The following is a 20,623-nucleotide window of genomic DNA, read 5'->3' as shown; positions in this document are numbered from 1 at the left end:
GATGCTCTTATTTTTACTGTATTGAAAGTTTTTTTTTTTTTTACGTAGGATTTGTGCGGTGCCTGGTAGTGCTATTTTCTGTATTTTATATATACTTCTTAGTCCTGGGGAGGTTTGGCGTCTGGATGGGGAGGGGGCAAAGTGGGTGTGAGTTGTTGTGGGGTGGCCGTGGGATGGGGGTCGACATCCACATGGTGTATTTTTTCCCTCTTTTTCCTTTTCTCTTTTCAACCGTTTCCCACTCATTTTTGTCCGAGGAACACATTCTCAGTTTGCATAAATCATATATACTTATATTTTATCGTTTATCTTTTACTTGCTTCAGTCATTGGACTGCAGCCGTGTTTGGGCACCGCCTTGAAGGGTTTTACTCGAACGAATCGACCTCAGTACTTATTTCCAATAGTCTGATACTTATTCTATCGGTCGCTTTTGCTCAACTGCTAAGTTGCGAGGGCGTAAACAAACCAACACTGGTTGTCAAACGATGGTGAGGAACAAACATACAGATACATACATACACATACAAGCATACTTACATACGATGGGCTTCCGTCTACCAAATGCACTCACAAGGCTTTGGTCAGCTCGGGGCCATAGTAAAAAAAAAATTGCCCAAGGTTCTGCCTAGTATGGCTGAACCTAGAACCATGTGGTTGAGAAGCAAGCTTCTTACCATATAGCCACGCCTGAACCTAAACTTGCTAACAATTTACATTGTCATGGAACACAAGTTATCTGCCTGTAGTTTTTGTTTGTTTTTCGTAAGTGTTGTCTTACTCATAATCATCCTGTTTGGAATGCATCTACTTCAAAAACATTCCTTTAATAACCTAACCAGCACTTGCATAATAGCTTTAATGTTTTCCATCCAGAACTTTCGCACTCCGTCTAATCCGATTGCTTTCCATTTAGATAATTTGGTATGAGCACCAAGGAGATTCGTCTCAATTAATTTTCTACCTCGCCTTTCTGTCGTCCCTGCCTCTACGTTCTGATAACCTTTCTTACTCTAGACATCATCCCCAAACTTTCAGCATTGTGTTCTGTATCTGGGATTTCATTGTTGTGTCTTTCTACTCTTATCTTTTAATTGTTTCAGTCGATGGACTGCGATAATGTTGGGGCACCACGTTGAAGGGTTTAGTCGAACAAAATCTGGTACTTATTTTATCAGTCTTTTCGGTGAGGATGAGGACGCCACCCCCACCCCCCAACACACAAAGAGAGAGAGAGAGAGAGACTAGCATGAACACACAACATAAACATACATGCATCTCTCTCTCTCTCTCTCTCTCTTTCTCTCTCTCTCTCTCTCTCTCTCTCTCTCTCTCTCTCTCTCTCTCTCTCTCTCTCTCTCTCTCTCTCTATATATATATATATATATATGTATATATATATATATATCCAGAACATATTCTTTGTAAGCCGAGTATTTATTCTACCGGACTCTTTTGCTCGACCGCTAAGTTACGCTGATATAAACACACCAGCGTCGGTTATCAAGCAATGGCGGTGCAACAAACACAGATACACACACGCATAACTATATACATACATACATATTTAAATATATATATGGCGGGCATCTTTCAGTTTCCGTCTACCAAATTCACTCACAAGGCTTTGGTCATCCTGAGGCTATAGTAGAAGACACTTTCCTCGCAGTAGGATTGAACGCAGAACCATGTGGTTGAGAAGCAAGCTTCTTACCACGCCCATATATGTGTTTGTGTGTGTGTGTATCTATATATATATATATACTCTCATACACACACATGTATGTATGGGTGTTGGGAGGGAAAGAGAGACTTCTTTATGTACTGTATGTATTTCCATCGATTTATTTCTAACACATTGGTTCAAAACTTTTGCTGATTATCCACCCACCAGCCCAGATTTACGATCCTCGGCTCACAATGTAACATTTGGAGAACATTTAATGAACTTAACATCACAACCCTTGTGATACTAGCCAGCCAAAGACCGCTCCTGGTTCTCTGGTACAAACCTCCTCTTTTAAAGTGATCTCAATCAAAATTTTCTACTAAGATTTCACGTTAAATCATATTCCAAACATCTACTTAATAATCTTTCTTGTATAAGCGCACAGCCAGAAATTTTGAGGGTAGGGTCTGGTCGATTACATCGACCCCAGTACTCAACTGGTACTTATTTTATTGATCCAGAAGGATGAAAGGCAAAGTCGACCTCGGCGAATTTGAAATAATAACGTAAAGACCGATGAAATTCCGCTTAGCATCTTGTCCGACGTACTAACGATTCTACCTGATCACCGCCTTAAGCATCTACTTAATAATGGTTTCAAATTTTGCCACAAGGCCAGCAATTTCTGGGGAGGGGTAAGTTGACTGCATCGAATCCAGTATTCAATTGGTACTTATTTTATCGCTCCTGAAAGGATGAAAGACAAAGCCAACCACAGCGAAATTTGAACTTATGTCCGACGTACTAACGATTCTGATAGCTCGCCGCCTTAAACATCTACTTAATAATGAGTTATTTTACGATACTCTTCTTTTATAATTGTAATCCATTGAGACAAAGAGCAGTATTTCAAGAAAAATATGGTAACAAAAGGGTTAACTGCCTTTCCAAATGCAAAACTTTTGTGCAGTTAGTGGAAGTCATATCGAAGCAGATATTGAATTGTTTTGATCAGTGCTTCACAATCGGGGACCATATAGACCTTGGAAGCCCATAAGATTTTGTTGTTAAAATTTATCTGCAATAAATTGCTTATACTTTTACAATACACAAAATATCTTAACAATTTTTTAATACAATTTCTAATAATATCTAATTGTAAAAATATGGTTTTTTTTTAACATCGACTGGCGAGGAGGGTCCATCCAAGTAAAATAGGAATCAAAGGGGTCCATAGGGGGGAAAATAGTTTGAGAACCACTTATTTAGATAAAACGATGCTTTATTATCTTTTTCAACCGCATCGAATCTAATGAGACCCAATTGAGTTGAAATCGTGGCCTTTCGGATATTATAGCCGCACGGTACTCTTAGATTTTATGAAATATGGGCACAAACGTAGCAGTGTGGTAAGAAGTTTGCTTTCCAACCACATGGTTACGAGTTAAGTTCCACTGCGTGTCACATTAGTCAAGTGTCTTCTACTATAACGCCGAGTCGACTGAAGCCTTGTGACTGGATGTGGCAGACGAAAACTGAAAGAACCTCGTCGTGTATACACCCCACCACATATATATGGGGGGGGGTATCTTTGTGCTTGTGCTTCCCACTGCTTCACAACCAGTGTTTGTTTGTTTACGTTCCTGTAATTTAGTGGTCCGGCAAAGAGATAGATAGAATAAGTATCAGATTTTTAAAATAATTATTGTGGTTGATTTGTTCGACTAAGCCCTTCAAAGCGCTGCTCCAAGTATGGCGGCAGTTCAATGTCTGAAACAAGTAAAAGATTTATAAAAATATGTACTAGCTCCAAATTTAGGTAATTGTATTATCGATACACTGTTTGTGATTGGTACATTATTTTACTGACAAATAAAGGATGAAAGGCAAAACTGAGATTGCCGGGATCTAAGATCAGCATGTAAAAAAAAAAAAAAAGTACGCCACCCGCTAGCATAAGAAATAAGGGAAGTAATTACAATGGTTTTATTGTTTGCTTTTAGAGTTACTTCCCTTGAAAACGCATTGTTTGATTCACATTCAAAATTGAATTTTGGTGTGGTCGTTCAATCTCTTGGAATCCGCAGCCAAATTTCCTGTATACTACGCTCAACTCTGTTTTAAAAGAGAGAATGTATTTAGCCTTCGGTTCTCTATGTCTTATATAGGACAAGATTGTCGCGGTTGAAATGCCTTTTATCGTAAAGCAGCCTGATAGTGTGCGATTGAGATTTAACATTAAACATCAAGATTTCTGTTGTTGTTGTTTAGCTCGAGGTTGGACCTTATTGAGTAGGCCTTTGATTAAAGGTGTTCCATCTATACATTCCCCATATACAATATTTCCTATTTTTAAAGAATGGTAAGGTGTAACACGACTGGATCTGGCTGCTATTTCTAGCAGATCAAACGACCACTTTGACAGCCGCTGGTGGGCTTGTTTCATATAGGTATTAGAGCAGTGGTTCCCATAGAAGGCTGTGGAAAGAGCGGGGGGTGGACGCTGAAGAAAAGTGGGGTGGTAATGGGGTGTCCAAAAAGAGACAATGTATGTAACAACAAAATAACGTGTGGTAGCTTGGGCAAGTATCTTCTACTGTAGTATTTGGCTGACCAAAGCCTTGTAAATTTATTTGGTAGATGGAAACTGAAAGAAGCCTGTTGTGTGTGTGTGTGTGTTTGTGTCTGTATTTGTCCCCCACCGCTGCTTGACAGCCAGTGCTGATGTGTTTGTCTCCATAATGTAGTGGTTCAGCAAAAAGAGACTGATAGAATAAGCACCAAATAATAAAAGATAAGTACTGGGATCAATTCATTTGACTAAAAATTTTTGAAGGCAGTGCCCCAGCATGGCTGCAGTCTAATGACTAAAACAAGTAAAAAAAATTGAAGAAATAACATATTGAAGAGAAATGCAAAGTCATTTATATAAAAAAATATATATTGCAGGAAATCAAGAAGAGTTGGGAATGTGAAAAGTTTGTAATAAATAGGTACACTCCAATATGTGATAGAAAGGAAATCCACAATGTTGATGAGATTGGTAAGTAGACCAGTGGTGTCATAAGTGATAAACTTGGAACTGATGGAAAAGAGTTATGTAGGTAGTGCCTAAGTATACACAATAACTGTAAACAAGTGTCACTATCATGCAAGTGGTGTTCTTCATTTCCGGTCTTGCATGAATACATGTCTGGTCATGGGGAGATATTACCTTATGTGGAAGAATTAGGTGAGAGTTGATGATAGGAAGGGCAGTAGATTTGAACTTCTAATAAATTATTAAAGCCAATATCTAATCCACTCAGCCATTTAACTTAACTATTTAAGAAAATGAAACACAATGTCTAGAGAATCTAACCTTCCTGTTAATATTTCTTTGTAGATGCACAGAAGGAAAACATGGTATCAACACTGACTGTTGGCTGTTTAGCTAACTCTCGAAATGGATTTAACTGTAATGGATTATGGAAGGGCACCAGAAGACTTTCGATCAAAAACTGCAGTAAGGAACCTCAGAAGCAGGAAAGTATTCTCATTGATTCTGATCACCCTGAACACATTCCTCAATGCAACACAGATTTCTCAAAGTCTACAGAGACCACAGATGAAGGACATCTCTTCACCAGTTATTGTACACTTGCTGAAAATTCTAAGTGTGCAATATTGAAAACATTATCTCCTGTTAACCATAACAAAATCTCTGGGAATGTATCACTTAATGAAAATCCTCAAATCACAAGAGATTGCAGAAGCCAGGAAACTGACATTAAATCAGAATACTCAAATGAATTTTGTCATGAGAGAGTATCACCTCAAACTTGTATGGAATTGGATAGGGAGATGTATAAATGCCTTAAAGAGAAAAATGCTCCCTCTGTCAAAGCAAGTTCTGATGTTATTGCTCAAGATAAGGTGATAAAGTGCAGCAGTCTGTTCCACCCAGCAAAACCTCGGGAATGCAACAATGTTATTAAAAGTGATAGTTTGATTACAAATGAAACACAGGAGCTGAAAGATGGAGACTGCTTGATGAGAAAATCAGAGTGGTCCATGGAACTACCATCATATCCTGTTGAAACATTCATTATTAGAACTAACCCTGTGGCCAGAAATTTCTGCTCAGTGCTAAAAGATACGAGCTCAGTTCTTAGTTCCAAGTGTAAAGAAACAAAAATGGAAGATTGCCAACAGAAGTCTTTAAGGGAATCAAACATCCAAACAAATATAATGAAATGTTCATTTGCCACAATAAATCTTGCACCTTGTCAAAGAGTCATTAATAATGTCAACAGCAGTATTAAAACAATATCTAGCAAACACATTTTAGAGGAACCTGTTTCTCCGAAGTTGGCTTTTGCAGATGGCATGAAAAACCAGACCAACTTTTTAAACGACAACAACAACAGCAGCAGCAGCAGTAGTAGTAGTTGCAGTTCTGAAAAGCATGAAGCTGTGAGTTTCAGGCATCAAAATGGGTTACAGCTACAGAAGAATGGTGAGACATTTCCAGAAACGTCAGAAGAATCACAAGAATTGGTTGTTTCAGAAATGAAGAGATATCAGCAATGGAAAGGTTCTCTCTCTCTCTCTCTCTCTCTCTCTCTCTCTTTCTCTCTCTCTCTCTCTCTTTCTCTCTTTTTCTTTCTCTCTCTCTCTCTCTCTCTCTCTCCTACACTTAATCTTCTGTCTACTTTATATGGTATTTTGTCTTTGTGTATATAAATAATTATAATTTGTATGTGCGGCTATCAATCAATCTGTCCATCTATGTGTGTTTGTGTGCAAACATTCGAATGTTTACATTCGAAAAATGAAGGAATATTAGCTTGCTTGGAAACAGGTGTGGGTTGGTGACATTAAGGGCATCTGGTTATAGAAAATATGCTTCAATTAACCCTGTCCAACTCATACAAGCACACAACACATTTAGTAAGAGTTACTTATATTATTATTTAAAACAGTTTGATTCAGTTCCATGCAACTTAGAATTTCATAGGCTCCTGATAGAAACCTAGCTCATTGAGGTCAGTCAGCTGATTCAGTACGTATATACATATATATATATATATATATATATATATATATATATATATATATATATATATATATATATATATGTATATATGTATATATATATATGTATATATATATATAAACTCAACTCCATTGGTCGCGAATGACCATGGGTTCACCCAGGAGGTTCCCATCTGGTGTACAAGTCTGGGTGGAAAGTTGCCTCACTGGTGAATGCAAAACCTAGGGTTGTTTCTATGAGAGACCAGCAGTTGCCCATGCTTACCAGCCTCCCCTCTCCATGCCACCGATGTTATCCAAGGGAAAGAGAAAGGCTGATACAGCTTGGCACCAGCGATGTCAACTCATTTCTACAGCTGAGTGAACTGGAGCAACATGAAATAAAGTGTCTTGCTCAAGAACACAACATGCAACCTGGTCCGGGAATCAAACTCACAATCGTAAGCTTGATGCTCTAACCACTGAGCCATATGCCTTCACACACACATATATACATACATTTTATATATATATATATATATATATATATATATATATTTATTTATTAATGTTTGTTTTTATATTCAATTATAACAAAAATAATTTATTTTACATTAATCAGATGGATTACTCTATACTTTTGCAAAGTAAAAATTTATTTTTATGCAAGAATGTTGTTAACTGTGACTTCAGGGTTTCAGTCAGCTAAGCCATCATTGGACTGCTTTCATTAGTATGTATAATACATGATGGATTTCTTTCAATTTTGATCTACCAAATCCATTCTCAATGTTTTTGTTGGCCCAGAGATATAGTAGGAGGTACTTGCCAAAGGTTCCATGCAGTGGAACCAAACCCTAGACCTCATGGTAGGAAAGTAAGGGGTGAAAAATTAAGATTTTACAAAATTTTAACATTAACAAATGAATCAACAAAATCTACTTCCAGAGCAATGTTGTTCCACTGTACAAGAGAGAGCACCAGCAGTCAGAGCTGACTTAGAAGATGTTACAGTGAAGGCCGGTTCTTCAGCTGTCTTTGAATGGAAAGTGGATGGTTTGCCACAACCCAGTCTGCTCTGGAAACACAATGATGTGATACTAACAGAGAATGAGTTATACAAGATTTCCTATGATGGTCAATCTGCCATTCTACAGTTGCAGGAGTCACTTGCAGAAGACGCAGGAACCTATGTATGTACAGCAACAAATAGAGCTGGTTCTTGTGAAACAAGGGCAGAACTTTCTGGTAAGTTGTTCAAAACTTATTTGGATTAAAAAGAAAAGTATTTCTGGATGATTGACATGGTTGGCTCTGTAGAATATATACAGATATATATTATTCTATATATACTTTTTATATATGTATTATTATATATATATACTTTTAATATATGCATCATGTTGCAGTCAATAATTCACTTGTTATTCTGCATTGCTGTTTTCTACAATAAGTGCTCTTCTTAATTTCACAAGTGTTTTACTTGTAAATGTATTCAAAACTACAAAAATATATGCATATTTACACATGGGTACATGATCTTAGAAACAAGTTACATATATTTTGTAAAAGCTTTCAAGAGATAGGTTTAGTTTATGCTAAAGCTGCACATTTATAGCATATTTGACACATTCCTGGCAAAAGCTACAAATATGCACAATAAGCATTATTATTTAGATTCACTGTAAAAGTTCCTGAAGAACAATATTTTTTGTATAGATATGAGGAAGCACCAACACACCTTGGCTTTCTGAATGTTCAATCTGTAATTTCAGTTATTTGTTTTATTTGTTAGTCTAGTTAAATGAAGAAATACATAATTGTAGTGTAATAAGTAAATAGGCTTAAACTGAAAACCTGATACCTCACAGTAAGTTGAATATAAAGTTAATAGTGGAATATATGAAGTAGAATAAGGGTATATATAGAAGTATATATAAATATGTATTAAATATATATACATATATATTGATGACACAAAGCATATTACATATGTTGATTAGATTTATCAATGAGAAAATTAATTTGATCATCAGAATTTATGAACATAAAAACATTAATTGAGCATTATGAAACAAAGAACTCATGTCTGTGTTGAATAGTTTAGAAAGTAAATCAAATAAAGGGAAACAACTTAAACAGCTTCTAATGCTTAAATCTTACAACAGAAGAAAAATAAATACAAATACACATAGCCTATATGTAAAAGGAACCAGAGCTGGTGACATGTAAAAGGTACCCACTACACTCTTAGAGTGGTTGGCATTAGGAAAGGCATCCAGCAGTAGAAACCAAGCCAAAATCAGGTTAGAGCCTGGTACAGCTCTCTGCCTTACTAGTTCCAGTCAAACTGTCTCACCTATGCCAGCATGGAAAATAAACACTAAATGATGATGATGATGGTGATGATATATCTTAATTTAATACACAACCAATCGAGTACATTTTTTTTTTTTTTTTGTGGATTCTGTTGGAACTGAAAGTAGATAAAGCTAATAAATAATAGTATGTAGAATATTGGCTTAAAAAAACCTTGACAGGGTTGCTTTGGTATAATAGTAGAATCTCTGTCATGTCTACAGAAGATGTGGGTTCAAGTCTCAGAGCAGCCTTTAACATTTTCAGCTCAAGAGGTTTTTCTTAACCTGATATTCTACATGTTGTTATTTATAGCTTTATCTACTTTGAGTTCCAACATTAAAAATGATTTATTTCATATCTCTCCCAGTTTCCGAATTCTAATGATGTAAATAAAACACACACACACACATACACACTCACACCCATAGCAATGTAAAGTCAGATAAACTGACTGAGGTTTATTTCTTAAAAAACAAAAACAACATAGTCGAAAAAGATGTAGCTTGTAAGTTGAAATGTGCCTTTACATATATATAGTTCACAGTTCCAATATAAGTAGAGTCAGCAAAAAAAGTACTCCATCCAGTGAGAGATAAATATCATTTAGTATACACAATAACAAAAGAGCTACAATAGTTTCATGCTTATAAGATACGTTAATTTGGCAGATTTATATAACATGCCATTTATCTCCAAGCAACAAAGCCTGAAAAATTGCATGGAGATACATGGCATGTTATATAATGCTGCCAAATTATTGTATCTCTAAAGCATGAAACTATCAGTAGCTCTGTTGTAAATGTGTATATTAGATTATATATATATGTGTGTGTGTGTGTGTGTGTGTGTGTGTTTTCATAGTTTCTTTTTAAATATTGCATCTCTGTTACAGTGCTTGGCATCCCACCAACAATAGTGCAGTCTATAGAAACTGTGACGGCACTGAGGGGGAGCCCCACTCGGTTGCAGTGTTGTGTCACAAGTGACCCTGAAGCTACAGTTTCATGGATATTCAAGGGCAAAGAAATTCGTTCAGATGGCCGCATCCAGATAACTCATGACAGGGACCTACATTACCTTGTCATCAGTCATGTGATGCCAGAAGATGACGGCTGCTACCAGTTCACAGCTACTAACCCATTGGGTAACTTAATATGCACAAGTTACATTATAGTTAAAGGTAAGATCACATTCTCTTCACAGTTTATTTATTAAACAGTAGACAAACTTTTCTTTATAGGTTTTTGAAACATAGTGTACATAGGTCTTCCTACATTATCCAATGTGTCCTTCTCCATCCAGTGCAAGGCCCACCAAAACAAGAGTGAATATAAGAGAAATTCAAATCAAGCTGATATGGAGGTAGTAATGCAGATAACAGATAAACTCAGTTAGGTCTGACACATATATATATACACACATACACACACACATATATATATACATATACACACGTGGAGCATAAAAGAATATGAAGAAAATATGTAATTTCTTCACACAACAGCTGTTTCAAGAATCCTAGAGTTACATAATAATCATAATTTCTGTGTGAAATGTGCAAAAAGTCAAGGGTATGTAACTAGTAACCAGTCACACGAAGGTATTACAATGTCTGGTTCTCCTTATCAAAAGAAGACTGGAAAATGCGGTTCATATAGTAGTGCTAGCAAATATAAATGGTCGAAGGGAGAGAGAAAGCAGAATAAGATCTAAGGGCCAGGGAAAGGGGAATTTCTACAGCATAAGAAGAAAAGAACAGGGATAGAACAGAAGAAACAAAGGGAGTAAGGGAGAAGATAAAGTCAAAACCTGGCAAAAACAAACCTCTTAATATTGGGTTGGCACAAGTCCGGGCAAGGTTGTTTTATGGAAGACCAGCAGTCACCCATGCATACCAACCTCCCCTCTCCACACCACTGATGTTATCCAAGGGAAAGGCACAGGGGCCGATACAGCTTGGCACCAGTGATGTCGTAACTCATTTCTACAGCTGAGTAAACTGGAGCAACGTGAAATAAAGTGTCTTGCTCAAGAATACAGCATGCAGCCTGGTCCGGGATTCAAACTCACAACCTCATGGTCGTAAGTTCAACGCTCTAACCACTGAGCCATAATGATATATGAATATAAGCTCAGCAACCTAAAGCTGATGTGTGGTGCAGAAACAAATGTTGTGATCCACTACTAAAGTCTGATATCTTCCATCCTCGTGTTATATTATTCTTATACATCTCTCTATCTTGCTGTTTATACTCACACATGCATACATGGTGTGTGTGTGTGTGTGTAAACACACAAATGCATATATTTATATGTACATACATGTATACTGACAACCACTGTGTAAATCTTCTGAGCTATGCCACATCACACATTTCTTTCTCTTCCTCATCCACCACCTACTCCTCTTCCTTTTCCCCTCCTCCCCTTCTATCTTTACCCCCTCTCCCCACTCTTTACGTCAATTTAAACTGTTTAACTATTTTCTTCCCCTTTATCTATGGAGGATCTTGGCACTCGCGTGTCTATCTATGTGATATTGATAGGCAGTGCCTGCAGCTATTGGGAGGAAGGATTTCTTAGAACTTTGCTTTGCTTTCTCGAACTCCATCTTAAAATAACGGCCACTAAACGCAGCAACACTTGAGTTAAACAAGGAATATTCAATCAGAAACTGGAGTTTATAAATTAATATAATTAAAATAGGGAAGAAAAGAGTAGTAATCTCTTTCCACTTCTTTAAATCTTTCCCATCTCTTCCTCCTTTTCCAGCCTTGTCTCTTCCTTGTTTCTCCACTTCACCCTCAGCTGTGACACCAGCAGACTTATATTCAAGAATGTTCCAGCCCTGAAAACACTCCATCTTCTATTCAGACATAAATGAGATGATGCAGCTTAGCTTTGTTCCTGGAAGAGGCCCCATGGTTGAAATCTTCCTTGTGGGGCAACTGCAGGAGAAATACTTGGTTATGAATAAACTGCTATTCCTGCCATTCATTGATTTAGAGAAGTGGTTCTCAGCTAGGGTCCTTGGAAGTCCATATAAAAATTTTATTAATTTATCTGCAATAAATTGTTTATACTTCTACAATACACAAAATATTTTGACAATTTTTTAATGCAATTCCTAATAATATCTAATTATTAAAATATAATTGGAATTTTTTGACATCGAATGGCTATGGGGGTCCACCTTAGTAAAATTGGAACCAAAGGAGTCCATAGGTAAAAAGTGGTTGGAAACCACTGATCTAGAGAAAGCATTTGGCAGAGTACCACACTCAATAATTTGGAGATGTTTGAGGAAAACTGGGTGTAGATGAATGGCTTGTGAGGGCTGTACAAGCTATGTACAAAAATGCAGTGAGGAAAGTGAGAGTCATCAATGATTTCAGCAATCAAGTTCATCAAGTTTCAGTCCTCAGAATTCATCATAGTCCTAAGATCATCACAGAGGAGTTTAACCTTTTAGCATTCAGATTACTCAGTCAAATGTAATACTTATTCAATCACATTGTTTTGAATTAATCATGCATTACCTCATAGCTTTGAGATTTTGATGATGTGATTATTTTTAGAATGCCATTGTAGGGTATGTATGAGAGACAAAAACTGGCTTGTTTGAACTTAAAACAGGTAAATATTTAGGCTGGATTTGGTTGGTTTAAATGGGAAAAGGTTAAGACTGGATGTCCTTGGAAACTCCTATATGCTGATGACCTAGGTAAACTTAGCAAAGATGAAGGTTATAGTAAGTAGGAAAGAAGACAGAACCCTGGTATTTTCTGGAAAATAGCCTTATTCAATAAGCAGAAAAGGAATAGTTATAAACTTCATATGCTGTACACAATGTAAGCTATGACACACAACAGAAGTAGTAGAATCAAAGCCCAACTAGCAGAGAACATAAACTTTGCATGTGATATATGCACTGGAGCAGGATAAACTATGTACACAAGAAATAGATGCTTTTGAAGGCAGAGATTGCTCACTAGAAGTAGTTGATAGCTCTTGTTAACAAGATTTAATTAGCAAAGGAGGTGGCTGCTCTGAAAGTATAGTAGTCAAAGTAAGAACAGGTTGGAGAAAGTTCAGTGAGCTACTGCCACTGTTGGCAATAAATGTCTTTTCCCATAAAGTGAAGGGCTGATTGTATGATGCTTGTGTTAGAACTACAATGTTACATGGTAGTCAGATGTGGGACTTGAATGTAGAAGAACTGAGAAGGCTGGTAAGAAATGAAGTAAGAATGCTCTGTTGTATGTGCAATGTAATGTGAATGAACAACATAGAATAAATGTGCTGCAAGTAAAACTGGGCATAAAGAGTAAAGATCCCCTTTGGTTACAAATGACCATTGTACCTAGCAACAGGACTCTCTGTACCATACCACACAAGTAAGAGAACCCAGTCATGGCTGTCAGACAATTTCTGTGACTACATCACCCCTAACATCTGGTCACCTAACTCCCCAGATTGCAAATCCTTTGATTATTATGTGTGGGACACAGTTGAGTGAGAGACCAACAAACCTCTTTGTAACACCAAAGATGAACTGAAGGCAAGGATTATTGCAGCATTCACCAACTTAAACAAGGAGACCATCCAAAAGAGTTCCGAGAGATTCCAAGGTTGTTTATAGAATAAATTTACTCTTTAGTATTTCAAGATATTTTTATGTAATTTTGGTAAATATGTCTGTTAAAATGAGATGTCAGTGTTATTTTCAATTTTGCGTAATTCAGACGACAATTTATTCACCACACCCTGTATATATGCATGTATCTATAATGCATGTGTATATATATATGTATGTGTATATATGTATGTACGTATATGCATGTATATATATATGCATGTATATGTTTATATGTATGTAAATATATGTATTTATATGCATGTATGTATATATATATGTATGTAAAAATATGTATATATATATATATATATATATATATATGCATGCATATATATATATATATACACACACACACACATATATAGATATGTATGTATATGTATATATCTATGTATGCATGTATATTTATATCTATGTCTGTGTGTGTGTGTACACATACACACACTCATATGTAAAAAAAGTTTCTAATTGGAGAAATCATTTCTTTTAGAAAATCAAGAGACTTTTCAAGAATTCCAAACAATTCCTAAATTCACTGAAGGAAGTAAATTCAGCACCAGTGAATCCAGAGAAGGCATTGGAACCAATGATACCAGTGAAACCTGTCTGCCAAAATATTCCAGCTTTTCTTCCAGTCCTACTTCAGACCACACACCAGCAACGAATGTTGTGCTTGCTAAAAATTATCTTTCTAGTCGACTGCAGAGCCTTGCAGGTTCAAGTTCTGCAACAGACCCTCCAAGTTGTAACCAAGGGGGACTCATACAGGGAATACTTGGGGTATCAGAAATGTGCAAGGGAGAAAGCAAGGGTAATACTGAAAACAGAATGGAAAAGACTGTTTGTTGCCCTCAGTTCGGAGAAACTGGGGAAGAAATGTCCCAGATGAGGACATTTAATTCTAAAGACAATGTTTCTAGGACATTTACCAATATCACAGGAAACTTTACCACTGCTTCGGAGAAGTTTACCTCAGCTTCAGAAAAATATACCTCTGCCTCAGGGAACTTTACCACTGTTCCAGGGAAATCTACCATTGCTCCTGGAAGATTTACATCTGTTTCGGGAAACTTTACCATTGCCTCGGGAAAGTTTACAAATACCTCAAGCAACTTTACCACAGAAACTTTACAACCTCAGATAGTTTTTGCTCGGCAATTTCGTAAGGTATGTTATTTTTTACTTTATTTTCATTTCCATGCAGGTATTCATAAAGTACTTACAAAGCTACATCAGAAGCTTATGCATGATTACTTAACTTGCTAGAAATAGCAGCCAAACATCTCACCTTACTGTCTTAAATAAGGAAAGTCATAACCTTGGAAGATGAGATGGTCATAACTGGAACACCTTTGATCATAGGATTAATGAATCAGAGTTTACCTGAGATTAAGTAACAACAATGACAACAAACAAGGCCACTAACATTGTATTATATGACACATTGCATGATGTAATCTTAAATTCACTACAACTGTATAAAAAATGGAATAGTCATGTTGGAACACCTTTGATTATAAGTCTGTTCAGTCAAGGACCTGCAACTAAACAACTAAATTTACTAATACTCACTGTTATACTATACATTAGATAAAGTAGTTCTAGATGCACTCATTGCCATCATCATTTTACATCTGTGTTCCATGCTGGTATGTGTTGGATGATTTGACATGATTCAATGCCTCCAAGGTCTGCATCTTGCTCCAGTGCCTGCTTTCACAAAGTTTCTATAAATAGAGGTCCTTCCTAATGTCAACCACTTTACAGTGTATACTAGGTGTTCTCTCATGCCATCAACACCAGTGAGGTCACTATGCAATTTGCAAGCCCATGAAACCTGAGGAGAGGGGCTTTGTGCTAGCAGATAAGGGTTAAGGTATGTGGATTATCATGGTTGGATCACTTTAAATTATAGGTATGTTGGATCAAGGTTAACATGGGGCTAAAAATCAGTAACAACAATAACTTCAAGAAATAGCAACTAATTCTCCCTAAGATCATACCCTACCATCTTAATCATTGAAAGGACACATTAAATAATTAGTCCAGCATTTTTTAAAAAGATAGGCTGGTTATGGTTATGACCAGCCTATCATAGGGCTGTTTTAACAGCATTATAGGCTCCCAGCTAAATCATTACACTGGGCCCTTTAGCATTTATTTAGTGACAGTGACAGCAAACCACATCATGTGTGGATTTGATTGATAGAAACTGAAAGAAGCTTGTCACATGTGTGTGTGTGTGTGTGTGTGTGTTTGTGTTTGTCCTCCACCACTACTTGACAACTAGTGTTGGTTTGTTAATATCCTGTAAAAAGAAACTGATAGAATAAGTACCAGGTTTAGAAATAAGTACTGGGGTCGATTTGTTTGACTAAATCCTTCAAGGTTGTACCCCAGCATGGCTACTGTTCAAACACAGAAAGGCATAAAAATAAAATAGATAAAAAATAAAGCAGCTAAGTATACATTTTACACTGCAGCCTTTTAAAGATTTGATCACATTACATGAAACCTCACAGTTCTGCTTTAACCCTTTTGTTACCATATTTCAGCTGAAATGTACTAACTTTTCTCAATTTATTTTACTTTAGATCATTTTACTTGTAAAACAAAGTTTGTACCATGCATCTCTGGAGATGTCTCAGGCAATTTGGTATCAAACAGCTTCAGTAAAATAACGAATTTTTCTGAAAGATTTTGTTCAGATCACTTTGAAAAGTAAAGAGATTGTATTATAGAATCTGGTGCAATCTGTGGTAGATAGGTATCAAAAGAGTTAAATATTCATGGATGTCTATGGGCCTCAGGTTGTGGACTGCTAGTGTGGAAGTAGCTTCATTGGTTCCCAAATGAAATTATAAACTCTGTCATCTGGAATGTATTTAGAGGTTTGTGGTTTGCTATTGGTGGAAAGATTAAAAGAGAAAGTGAGAGGTGATGAGATAAGAGACAGTGTGGTGATAGGTTGGACCTCACACATGATATACAATGTTGATGTAATGATATATGATATCATAAACCTGGCCAACCCTAGCCAGCATGGTGAAATAAACATAAGTATGATCATTATGCTGCTGTTGATGATGATGATGGTAAGCATTTACACATGTACACACACACACACACACACATATACAGATAAACATACATGCACATATAGATAAACATGCTTTGCTGTGCACATAGATACTATAGAGAGCAACATAATTATAAATTATGCACACATCAAGATATACCTCTGTAACTCTCTCTATATATATATATATATGTGTGTGTGTGTGTGTGTGTGTGTGTGTGTGTATATAAATGTGCAAACATACACATGTTAACACACACAAGCATACAAAATATATATATTTATCTAGATATTTATTCAACTATTTATATATATTTGTGTGTATGTGTGTGTGTGTGTGTATATACATACACAAGGTCTGATCAATAAGTATCCAGATTGGTGCTATAAAAACAGAACTACAACACGTACCAATTTGGCATTTAATCTCTTTCAAAGTAGTCCCCTTCAGAAGCCACACACTTAATCCAGTGCTGAAGCATTCCTGGAACTCGTTTTCTGGGATAATCAGCAGCTGCCTCCTTGCATTCACTTTGATTTCCTTTCAAGCAGGATTTAATTTTTGGAAAGAGGAAAAAGTCTCAAGGGGTGAGATCTGGGGAATACAGTGGCTGTGGACCTGGGGAATGCTATGCCTAGCCAAAAACTACTGCACAAGCTGTGCTGAATGAGTGGGTGCGTTGTCATGTTGCAATTGCCACTCATTGGATGCATGCAACTGTGGCCTTTTCTGATGAATAGCATCCTGCAAATGCCACAAAACTTCACGGTGGTACTCCCCATTTACTGTCTGATCAGGTGGACCATACCCATGATGAACAATCCCCTTCTAGTCAAAAAAAATGGTCACATTGCTTTGACAGATTGCTTTCTTTGGTCTTGGAGAGGTTGGGGTCTTCCACTGTGAAGACTGAGCCTTTGTTTCAGCTGCACAGACATTTGTGATGTTTTTCTCAGTTCTGCTAGTTGCTGATCTCCCAGAATGTTCAGCACTATCGACATTTTTTCAGCCATCTTGGAAACGTCTAACCACTCATACACTTGCGTGCGGCTCATACACTCCTCTCCATACACTTCCTGCAACTTTGTATAGGGCTTTGGGCAGGTATCACCAAGCTTTTGGCAAAATTTGATGTAGATTCTCTGCTCAACATTCTCTGTCATGGTCAATGAGACAATCACATTTTATGCAGCACTGCTGTAAACTGTAGAAGTGAGCTAGAACATTAAAACTTAGTGCACATGCATAGCAGAGTTGAAGGTCACTCTGTGTCAAGTGGCTTCATTCTGCAAGCTTTAGCTTCATTACTATGGCAACAGTCCAGATACTTATTGATGAGATCCTGTGTATATATGTGTGTGTGTGTGTGTGTGTGTGTGTGTATAAATCATAAAAGGTCAGGAGGTATGGGAGGTAATTATATTTATTTAACCATTTGACATCCTTAAGATTAAAGCCATTACATAGCTTTCTTCATGTAATAATGATTTCAGTGTATAATAAACCATGTTTACAGGTATATTCACAAATCAATACAGATAAAGAAAGCTAGCTCATCAGATCACTAAAACATCATGGTTACACCATGAATCATCCTGACTTTTTATGGCTTATGTACTTCTCATGACATAATTTCGTTAATCAGATCACCTGGATATCAGCTGCATGGACACTCTATCTTACACTTATTAGATTTACTATGTGGTCTGTCAGCTAAGTTCACTAGAGGTACTTTCTGTGATACCCAGCTGATTCTATGAATCCATATATTACACTACAAATTCATATATATATATGTATATACAGGGTGATTGAAAAGTAACTCCGTTTTAAAATACTTATAAATTATTTATTGATTGTAATTTTTACAAAAAGATGGATATCAGAGGTTTTATTTAAAATTCGATATGGACTCCAGATGCCACTACCATCTTCTTGAGTCGTCCAGGAATTGCATCAACTGATTTCACCAGGATCTCTTGGAAGATGGAAGATGTAACTTCTCGTATTTGTCCTTCAAGTTCTTCCAAATCTGTATCTGTAGATATTAAAATTGAGATGATTTTCAATAGACAACTGATGAAAGGACCAGACTTGTGTACATTCATTGTTGCTGTTTTTCTGTTTTCCTGAAAACAAATGCCTGTCTGTACTGCTATTTTTCTGTAATATCCTCTTGGCAGTCTTTTGAGTCCAAAGAAGATGATATTGCAATTTCTTGTTGAACAACCTGCACAGATTTGTTTATATTGATCCACCCATAAGATCACTCCCGCAATCAAACTGACATTGCCACATAATAAATGTTGAAGTGGTTGCCAAACAATGTGAAATGAAGTATTTTGTTTAAGAACACAATGCACTGCCTGATCCAGGAATAGAAACCACAATCTCACAATCATTAGTGCAACACTCTAATCACCAACCTACATGCCCTCACTTGAAAAATTTATATGTGAGTGTGTGTGTATGTGAACAAGTGAGAAAGTGAGTGAGTACATCTGTGTATCTATGATCTAGCTTTCAGTCAATTTGTCTAGCTATTTCTGTATGTGTGTGTAAATGTATGTACATGTCTATGTTTGTGTGTGTGTGTGTGTGTGTATCCATATATCTGTGTGCATGTGTGTTTGTGTAAATGTATATATTATCATCATTTTAATGTCTTCTTTTCCATGTTTACATGGGTCAGACTTTGTTGAAGCAAAATTTTTTATGGCCTTCAGTACATGTACATAAACATAGATATGTCTGTATACACGTGTGTGGATATGTATGTATGTATGTGTGTGTGTGTGTGTGTGTGTGTGTGTATGGATGGATGTGAAAGAGAGAGAGAGAGGTACCTTTGTATATTTACAACTAAACGGATACATATGCAGATACAGAAATATGTACGCATGTACATATATAAAAAGCATGTATGCATATGTATATATGTCTGCTTTGTGTGTGTGTGTGTGTGTGTGTGTGTGTGTGTGTGTGTGTGTGTGAATTGTACCATGATACTATATACACTATTTTTCACCCACCTGAAGTATCAATTACCTGGTTAAACTTCTGATCATGGTACTGAACATTCTGGAACTATAGAAATATCATCAGCATCATCATCATCATCATCCACCTGTCTGTGTATCTATCTGTCTGTCTTTATCATCCTCAGCATTGTCGTTAAACTTTCTATCTGACTATCTATCTATCCATCATCATCACCATCATCAGTGTTTTGATGTAAAATTATACAGAAAGTATACTTGCGCATATACATGTACACTTGCATGCATGCACGCACACATGCATGCACACATGCAGACACACACACACACACACACATACACACACCAATGCACACAACGTAAACACAAAAAGCAAACAACTAAGAGTGGGAATTATCAGTGAGGGAGGAAGAGAGGGAGGCAGAGTGAGAGAGAAAGACAGGAAATAAATTGAAAGGACGTAGTAATGTTATAAATACATACATAGAGAGAAAGAAAGCGAGAGAGAGGGAGAGAGAGAAAGAATGAAAGAAAGAGAAAGAGAGTTTGTCTAATACTAAGTTATTTATAAATGGTGTCTTTAATTTATCAACTATATACACTCCTAGGTGCTGGCATGGGTGTGTGACAATAAGTTTGCTTCCCAATCACAAAAGACGAAGACAGGTGTATTAGTTTGACACTCGGGAAAGTGAGAAAGTCTTTTACATTTCGAGCCTATACTCTTCAACAGGAAGGAATATGAAGAAATAAACAGAGAGAGAATAAAAAAATCTTGTGGATTTAGTGATCAATCATGGCGACTAGTTGGGAAAAGATATATATATATATATATATATATATATATATATATAGATACA

The 20,623-nt window shown here is 36.5% G+C and overlaps 1 protein-coding gene across 13 annotated transcripts in view; it reads left to right on the top strand.

Moving 5' to 3' along the window:
• LOC106870346 (muscle M-line assembly protein unc-89) overlaps positions 1-20,623 on the top strand; it is a 151,749-nt gene that overhangs the window by 25,397 nt on the left and 105,729 nt on the right. For all 13 annotated transcript variants that reach the window (XM_052977071.1, XM_052977070.1, XM_052977075.1 and 10 more), the window contains 4 exons: positions 5,054-6,244; positions 7,633-7,932; positions 9,938-10,225; positions 14,175-14,851. In XM_052977071.1, coding sequence (XP_052833031.1) covers positions 5,054-6,244; positions 7,633-7,932; positions 9,938-10,225; positions 14,175-14,851 — 2,456 coding nt within the window. The remainder of the gene's footprint in view (positions 1-5,053; positions 6,245-7,632; positions 7,933-9,937; positions 10,226-14,174; positions 14,852-20,623) is intronic.

The sequence above is a fragment of the Octopus bimaculoides genome, chromosome 26, assembly GCF_001194135.2.
Source record: "Octopus bimaculoides isolate UCB-OBI-ISO-001 chromosome 26, ASM119413v2, whole genome shotgun sequence".
Taxonomy (NCBI): Eukaryota; Metazoa; Mollusca; class Cephalopoda; order Octopoda; family Octopodidae; genus Octopus; species Octopus bimaculoides.
Note: the sequence above shows the minus strand (reverse complement) of the source record. Positions and strands in the feature narration are given on the sequence as shown.